The following is an 8,860-nucleotide window of genomic DNA, read 5'->3' on the forward strand; positions in this document are numbered from 1 at the left end:
TCTTACCTATGCAACTGAAGAATGCAACTGACAATCTCATACCAAAAGATAACGTCAGTTTTTCATTCGTTGTGAAAGGAAATTTTACTTCAAATTCTACTATTCTCCTCGTGGTCATTAATCCTCGACACGAGTTTGAGAATAATAATAAATAATGCGCATTATAGGATGCGACGTATAAATAAAATCCACGCATGGCAGGTAGTCGAAATCGAAGCGATTCCACTCCAAGGGTGGTCGGTCCTCCGTCGTCTATTTCATCCCGGAACCGCAACGAAAAATTCATCGACACGTCCACGTAGAAACGTAATATCATTATTTTATATATATATATATATCTCGATCGCACAGATGCGTCGCCACAGGGTTATGAAGGTAGCGTTTTTATATTGCGGTTAACGCGGCCATTGTGCCCGGTATTCACAAGAGATGGCTCCAAGGACCCCTGCGGAGGAGAGGTTCCGCGGGGTTGGATCACTCGTTTGCTTTCCCCTGTCGACAGCTACCGTAATCTGTACACGCTTCCTGGCCAGATTTCTCACTTGGTCTCCCCCTCTTCCGGGATCCATTACCTGGATATGGAACGAGGAGATCCGGGACAAATTGGACTGCTTCTTTTGGAATTAGTTTGCTAGGATGATTTTGAACGAGGCGAGTTATTATTAATCTGGAAGAAAATTTGTCAAATTAAGTTTGGATCTATTATATATGTATGTGTTAAAGAATTGTTAAAAATGATGATTATGGGAATCTATAGAATTTCTTCTGAGGAAGAAATCAAGATTTTTAAACAAGGTTGAATATAAAATTTGAAATAGAAGGGTAAAATGTGAAAGATTATTTGATTTTTTTGATAAAATTGCAATGCTTGTCAATCAACAACTGATTGATTAAAAAAAATGTGATTTAAAATATTTATAAATCGATATTGTTTATTATTTAACATTAGCAATATCGATCTCGATCCTTTGAAGGTTAAATTTTCTGACGAAGGAACGGTGGAAAAAAATTCCTTTTTACAAATTATTAATAAGGGAAAAATATTTGTTTTGTAATATTTTGAACGATGAAGCCGAATTAAAGTACTCTCCGCACGATAATATCGAAGTTCACCGTTTGTCACCTATTTTCAGAGCGGGGTCAGCCACACTGCCATCGTCTTTCGATTGACAAGCGTTTCCAAATTCACGATTTGTTCTAGCCATCATCATCGCCGTAGAATTTTGTTTTCCGTTTTCCTTATCATGTTGGAACCATTGATCGTGCTTACAGTGTTGAACTGTTTCTTCATGTTCAGCTCAACTGTGACGACTTGCGCGTTGTGGTAATCGAAGTATATAAACAGTATTCCCATCTTACTTCTTTTTAATGTGTTCGCCAGGTGGCAATATCGTACTCATCGTTGCTGTTTCAAGAAAGATTCCATGCAACAGAGTATGAAGTACAATTTATCCAAATCGAGGAACTCGTCGAAGAAACCCGTCGAAATTCGAAACAAGCAGGATAATAACCCCTCGAGTTCTATCCATCGAAGCAAATCGAATGTGACTATGAACCGTGACAAAAATAGGAGAACTTCGAAGAACAAAGCGAGATTGAGCGCCAAGCTTCAGTCGGACACCAAGATACCTAGTGATGAAAGATTATCCATGTAAGGAATCGTTAAAAATCTTTTCACGTTGAAATTATCCTCTTTGAAAATTTTATTAAATTTTTTACTAAGAGTTCGTATTCAACATTTCTAAAGATTTTCTTATTTTAGAAGGAAATTATGAAAAAAAAGATATTACTTATTAAATTCAAGTAATTTAATTGCATTTCAATTTTCTTGAAGTAAAGAATAAGAGATAATTTTATTTTTAACTATTACAATATTATATTAGCCTTGAAAATTATATATTAAAATTTAATGTTAATTTGAAAGCATTTAGCAATGTTGATTATTTAAAATGCTAAAAAAAAATATGTATGCTTATTACCTTTTTATTTTTCTCAAGTATCGAATGAGTTATGGATAATATCCAACGATATTGAAATTCCTAATTATGAATCGTTTAATTTGTTACGTTTCAGGAAACGTAATAATTAAATATATATTTTAGAGAAACGATGAGAAATTGGGATCTCGAGGAGAAGGCGAAGATGTCAGAGGCATCGCAAACAGCAGAAGCAAGATCGGCGGTGGTGATGGAATATTCAACTGTGCAAAAAATTGTCCAAATTTTGGACAACGAGGAAGACATTTTGGCCACCAAGATGGCCATGAAAGAGCTCAATTCTAAACCGGTTATTGAAGAAAAGAAACCGACAGTAGAGATATTAAATGAGCCACAGTTTGAATTAGTTCAAGCTTTACCCGAGTTCGAGACAATGCCTGAAGAACATACATATATCAATTAAATTTTGAGAAATAAATTTAATATATTTTTAATTTGTTCTCGTTTCTTTACATTATTATTACAAATATATATGGACAATGGATATGTATTATTCACTTTGAATATTTTCTACCAATTATATTTATTTTACATCTTTTGGATGTAAAATAAGATATACAAATGATTAATTTTCTGGTTATTCGACACTTTTGACATTTTCTAATTTGGCAAAAATATTTCCTCTTCTTTATTCACAAATTTTGTAAATCCTCTTTTCTTTTTTTCCAATTTCACTCTGCTCGTTATCATCTGTTTATATTTTTTTATCAAAGGATATATCAATAATTCAAATGTTTGAATATGTTCCATTATTAATTATAATATCACATAACTAACTTTTTAATTTTATAACATTTCCTTTTCTGCCATCAGTACTTGATATTTATAATTCTGTAAATCATCGTAATTAGATTGGCAAGATGTTTGAAGCATAAGAGCCTCTGTAGAGCTTAAACAACATTGAACAATGCGTGAAATCTTTTCTTCTGGTTTTGGTTTTTTCCAATTGCAACATTCGCTCGAATCGGCTCTTCTGATGCTAATCAAATTTGGAAAACTGTAATGTTAATTGATCAATAATCTATTTAATGAAAAAAGTTTTTCATTATCGTATAAATATATCGTGTGTGTGTGTGTGTGTGTATGTGTATGTATATATATACATCTATATATTTATACGATAACGAAAAAACTTTTTTTTTTACCATTTGGAAAACAAAGCGACCCAGATGCAACCTATGCAAACGGTGTTACATATAGTGAGACAATCAAACATTTCGATAAACGTCCAAATATTTTCACTTCGTTGATCTTTCACATTTTCCTTATATCGTTGAAATTTAAAGATTCGCCAGGTTTTCAATTTTCTCGACTGTCAATGAGACATTGCAAACTTCCGGTAATAAAGATATCGTCTATATCTCGAACTCGATAGTTCAAATATTTGTAAAGCTTGTTTTCAATAAATTATAATTTTTTAACGAAGTTTTTTTCTTAAATAAATATTGCGAGAAATATTATCAATTTTCAGAAATATTAATTTCTTGAATAAAATCTAAAAAAGAATTTGAAAGATATTAATAAAATTTCAAAAGAATCGCAATTTCTATTCATAAAATGTTTAAGCCTTCTTTTCATTATTTAAAATAAAACAATTTTTAATATAGAAATATAAATTATAGCTCAGAATTTCAAAAAATTTAAATTTCTTTTTTATCATTCGAAATTTTTAGAAATTCTAATGAAGAAATAGAAAAAGAAATAATTAGAAAACTTATATAAATTTTTAAGAAATTCAAAATATTCATAAGCTAATTTAAATTTGTTTTTCATTTAAAATATGAAAATTTTTTACGTGGTATCATCGAGTTTTATTTAAAAAGTTCTACGTTGAATGCATTTTAAAGTGAAAAAAAGTGAAGAATCCATTAAGCTTAATCTTTTTTTCTGTGTGAAGAACATATTCCATCGCAATTTTCAATTTCACGATAGTGGGAATGGTGGGGAACATGTTTATTAGGGGGCCAAGCTTAAAGAATCGTTCTGCTTCGTACAGATATTGCAGTATAGCGTCGTCTTCCACAGATTGCACGTAAAATTTTGTACAATTACATTCTTGATAGTTTTTTCTTTTATAATTTAGAATCAGTTCGGTAATTTTCTGGAATTGCATTTGGAAATTTTGGTAAGTAAAAAAAATAATTATGTATCATTATTAATAATTATACTTAAGCTATATTAAAATATTCTTAATAATTTATTGTTAATAATCTTAATATTTATTTTTAATATCTTTGGTCATATTTATTTATTAATTTAAATGAGATTTTTGATTGATTCAATTGCAAATATGTAATATGGAATTAGAAAATTAAAATTAGTGACAATTAACATTTTAAAAAATCTAAGAAATGATTTTATTTAAAAAAAAAAAATAAAAAAATCTTAGTAAATTAATGAATAATGTCTAATGACAATTTTCACATATTTTCTTAATTCCAATAATTGGATTTGAAGTAGATTATAGAAATTTTTAACAAATTTTGTTCTCAAATTAATAATGCCAAATATTATAATATAAATAGTACTTTTACTTACATTAAGAGATTTTAGACAAAAAAATTGTTTAAGCAAGTAGAATTAGATATAATTTGATTTTTTTCCATCATTATCAATTTGTTGTATGTAAATAAAATTTCAATAAGCAAGTCAATAAGAAATCATAGCAATTAAATAAATTAAATTTAAAAACCTAAAAAATTAATTTATTAAATATTCAGAGAATTTAATATAAATTATTACAATATAATCGAATGATAGATGATGAAAAAAAAAATGAAAAAGTTTCAAAGTTTCAAACAAAAATAATCGAAAATCGTCAATCGAAAACCCACCTTATTTCTTCCTTCCACTTTATTATTTACATTCACGCTTTCTCTTTTCCTGATTTACAATTTTCGATACTCATCACGATCTAATCAATTTTGCTCACGTTCGAGCGATCTTCCAGACTCGATTTCGTGATATCGAAACGAGCTTTCTCCGATCGACTTACGAAAAATAAAAAATAAAAAAAAAAAATGGCTATTCACCCAAGATTTGGTAATGATGCAACTCACGATCGACATCTAATTCCAATCACGTCGAATTTCTTCTTTTCTTATTCCTTTTTTTTATTCCTTAAGCAGTTTTCCTCAGAGAATGGATAATCATTTCACCTTCGAGGTTCGTTAATTTCTGTAATCGACGACAGAAGTAAATCACTATGCATGTTCGTAATTATGGCGACATAGGATTTGGCCTTGTTCGTCAGTCACCTTTGTCGAATCTAATATTTTTTTTAATTTTATTATTTATATTAAAAAAATGTAAGAATTATATGAAAAAAATTATTTAAATAAAAATTGGAATTTGAAATTCTATGTTATTAATTATTAACTTTCATAAAAAATTTCAAAAATGTTTTCTTGATTTTAATATTTAAGCGTTATTAATTCTTTTTAAACATCAATGTCCGTCGTATAAAATATTTTCTATATGAAAAAAAAAAAGATTGTACATCTAGGTTAGAATTATATTTCTATCTAAATAAAAATCAATATTAATTTTGTCAAAGATACATGTAATTTTAAAGAATCTTTAATTGACGATTTAACTTGATGATTCTAATGGTAATTTTTTTTAAAAATCGAAATATTGAAGGCATGTATACATGTATTAAATTTATTTTACATGAATTGTATATAACTTGAATTTTTAAAATACAAACCTTATTAAAAAAAGCTCATTTTTTGAAAAATCAAATTACTTTTAAATATCAAACAATTTCTCGTATAGAATATTTTCTAAAAAATATATATATATATATAATCGTATATATCTAGGTTAGAATTATGTTTTTGAATAAAAATCAATATTAATTTTGCAAAGGTACACATTTTCAAAGAAAATCTATTTAACTTGTCGATAATTCTAATGATAATTTTTTTAAAAATCAAAAGAAATACGAATAATTTTGCACTTTGCTCGCTTGTCGAGTACGAGCGTCAATATTGATTGTTAATAATTATTCCTATGATAAGCACGTTTCCTTACGAATTGCGTCCAATGATAAAAATATATAACATTCTGTGAATGTAATTGAAGATTAAAGCATTACAATACATGATAATGAATTCGATATTTTTTAATTCGTCGGATTATAGCACGTTATGACGTTGTTACCACCGACGGCAGAACAGCAGAAACGGATAAACGAGGAGGTTTCGACAGATCCAGAAACGAGGAAACGCGATGTGGCTGCCATACGTGATTGGCTCTCGAAACAACCTCATCTACCTAATCATATGGGTCTGAGTTTTTTTCTATCCTGGATTAAAATGAAAATTAAATAAGAAGATCAAAAAATAAACAATAAATTTAAGAAATTTTAACAAATTTATATTTTAAATTTTGATCTTAAAACTATTATTTAAAATTCCAATAACAAGAAATATTTTGAATTGAATATATAATTCTATTTTCTTTTTTGGTAAAATTACTATTTAAAATTCCACACTAGAAATATTAAATTGAATATAATTTTTACTTTTTTTTCTTTTGAATAAGATTGTCTATTATTCTAAACAATTAAATTTACAATATAATTTTTTAAGAAAAAAATTATTAAAAATTCGCCTTTACTTTGAACTCTTATGTTTAAATATAGACGATACGAGGCTCGAGAGATTTCTGTTTGGCTGCAAAAATAGTATAGAGAGATGCAAATTGATTTTGGAACGATATTTTAGTGTACGTACCGCAATTCCAGAATTTTTTGCCGTTCGAGATCCACTTGCACGAGAAATTCAAGAATGCTGCGAAGCAATGTAATTATTTGATTAATTAATTTATGATTTTTATTTTTTTAGAATTTAATTTAATATATTTTTTCAATTAGCCAATATTTTATTTTACCATCATTAACGGACGAAGGATACCGGGTGACTATTTTACGATTAAAGGACAGTACCATAGATAAATTTTCTATTCAGACCATCTCTAGAAGGATTCTTATGGTCCTGGATACTCGTCTGATAGAAGAACAATGTCTATCAAATATTATGGTAATCGATCTCGAGGTAATTGGAAAATTAATGTTATTTTTAAATTGCAAATCTTTTTTTTTTTTTTACATTTGTATCGTTGTATCATTTCATTATTGAAATAATTTCAAATCGAATAGGGATTTGGTGTGGTTCATTTTACGAAATGCAGTCCAACTCAAAGTATTGTTCGTAAGGCAATGTTGGCAATGCAAGATAGCATGCCATTACGACTTCATAGAGTTCATTTTCTTCACGCTCCTGCATTCATAGAAAATATTCTAAATATATTTTATCCTTTATTGAAAGTTCGACTTGTTCAAAAAGTAAGTGATATCTAATCATTTAAAATATAGATTATTAGGTTTCATTTATTTTATGTGAATATTTATCATTTTTAAGTTTCGTATTCACACTGGAGGTGGTGAAGAATTGCACTCTTATATGAACAAAGATATACTTCCAAATGAATGGGGTGGGAAAGCAGGCACTTTGGATGAGTTGAATGGTTTGTTAAAATTTTTAATTGTTTACATGATTGCATATTTTAGGAAATTATTTTTATCTTTCCTTTTTTTTTACTCAAACAATATTTTCAGGTGCGTGGAAAAAGAAAATTGAAAAAAACAGAGACTGGTTTTTGCGAGAGGAAAAGCTTAGTCGAACGAACGAAAATGCTAGACTTCCAGAATCAAAAACGAGAATTTTAAAAGAATTGGAAGGATTACAAGGTTCTTTTAGACAATTAAATATTGATTAAGATCTCTTGAATATATTTTCTATAAATTCATTTTCATTTATTTTTTATTTTTATTGTACTTTTATATTGTATTTAAGATCGTGCCTAATAAGAAAATATTAAAATAAAAAATTATTCGTATTATTTTTCAACATATATACAGATAATTTAAAATTTATTATCTCTTATACTTTTGTAAATTTTATCTCAAATTTTACGAAGTATAGACAAGGAAAGAAGATGGTGGGAGAAGGATAGAGATAGGATAAAAATGTGGAAATCAGCGCCATCTTCAGAGTGCCGCAAATGAAACTCAATACACAAGGACAGAAAATAATTAAAAAAGGATAGAGATATAAGAATTGACTCTCAGCGCCATCTTTTGAATATCAGAGAAACTTTTTTAAAATACATCTTTTCATATGATAAAGTAGAGTAAGAATTTAGAATCAGCGCTATCTTACAATTACTTTTAGAAAATATTCAATCTTATAATATTTTTATTATTCAACAGATGGCGCTAATTGCTAATTCTTCCTCTACTTTATCTTGTTTTGAAGAAATTTTTCTGATCTTCAAAAGATGGCGCTGAGTGTCAATTCTGACTATATCTCTATCCTTTTTTAATTATTTTCTGTCCTTGTATATTGAGTTTCATTTGCGGCACTCTGAAGATGGCGCTGATTTCCACATTTTTATCCTATCTCTATCCTTCTCCCACCATCTTCTTTCCTTGTCTATACTTACTATACAAAGTTTATGCATTTAAAAAATAACCCCGATATTTCATTAACTTTATTATTTTTTTTCCTTCATTTATCAATTAAAAATCTTAACAGAATCATTTTAATAGAATCTATTCGATCTAATTTTTAAAAAAATTTTATAATATTGATTTTTATAACATATTTAAAAATCATTGAAATCAATTTTTTCTACAAATTTCTCTTCTATCATTAAAATCCTGTATACGAGATGGAGTCTGAAAAAAAAATAATATAAAAAAAAATCTCTGACTTTGTAATAAAAAACACTTTCAGCAATTGCTGGCTCATTAAACTTATTCTTTGGTTATCAAAGCCTTTTTCAAAGCCTTTTGC

At 27.9% G+C, this 8,860-nt stretch overlaps 2 protein-coding genes and 1 non-coding gene across 3 annotated transcripts; 2 read left to right on the forward strand and 1 right to left on the reverse strand.

Moving 5' to 3' along the window:
- Window positions 1-706: 706 nt before the first annotated feature.
- LOC100576262 lies at window positions 707-2,412 on the forward strand. Its single transcript, XM_006560697.3, has 2 exons — window positions 707-1,651; window positions 2,103-2,412. Exons 1-2 carry the CDS (start codon window positions 1,425-1,427, stop codon window positions 2,398-2,400), a joined length of 525 nt encoding a protein of 174 aa, XP_006560760.1. The 5' UTR covers window positions 707-1,424; the 3' UTR covers window positions 2,401-2,412.
- A 1,407-nt stretch (window positions 2,413-3,819) lies between these two features.
- LOC409740 (alpha-tocopherol transfer protein-like) lies at window positions 3,820-8,769 on the forward strand. Its single transcript, XM_393237.7, has 7 exons — window positions 3,820-4,122; window positions 6,143-6,287; window positions 6,646-6,805; window positions 6,877-7,057; window positions 7,162-7,347; window positions 7,424-7,529; window positions 7,621-8,769. The coding sequence occupies exons 2-7, from the start codon at window positions 6,149-6,151 to the stop codon at window positions 7,779-7,781; spliced, it is 933 nt and encodes a 310-aa protein (XP_393237.4). The 5' UTR covers window positions 3,820-4,122; window positions 6,143-6,148; the 3' UTR covers window positions 7,782-8,769.
- Window positions 4,481-5,748, reverse strand: LOC107965618. The gene is made up of 3 exons (XR_003306190.1): window positions 5,707-5,748; window positions 4,832-5,174; window positions 4,481-4,689 (listed from the first exon to the last, which is right to left on the reverse strand). It is a non-coding gene; the product is annotated as an uncharacterized LOC107965618 (transcript).
- Window positions 8,770-8,860: the final 91 nt, after the last annotated feature.

The sequence above is a fragment of the Apis mellifera genome, linkage group LG15 (genome assembly GCF_003254395.2).
Source record: "Apis mellifera strain DH4 linkage group LG15, Amel_HAv3.1, whole genome shotgun sequence".
Classification (NCBI taxonomy): domain Eukaryota; kingdom Metazoa; phylum Arthropoda; class Insecta; order Hymenoptera; family Apidae; genus Apis; species Apis mellifera.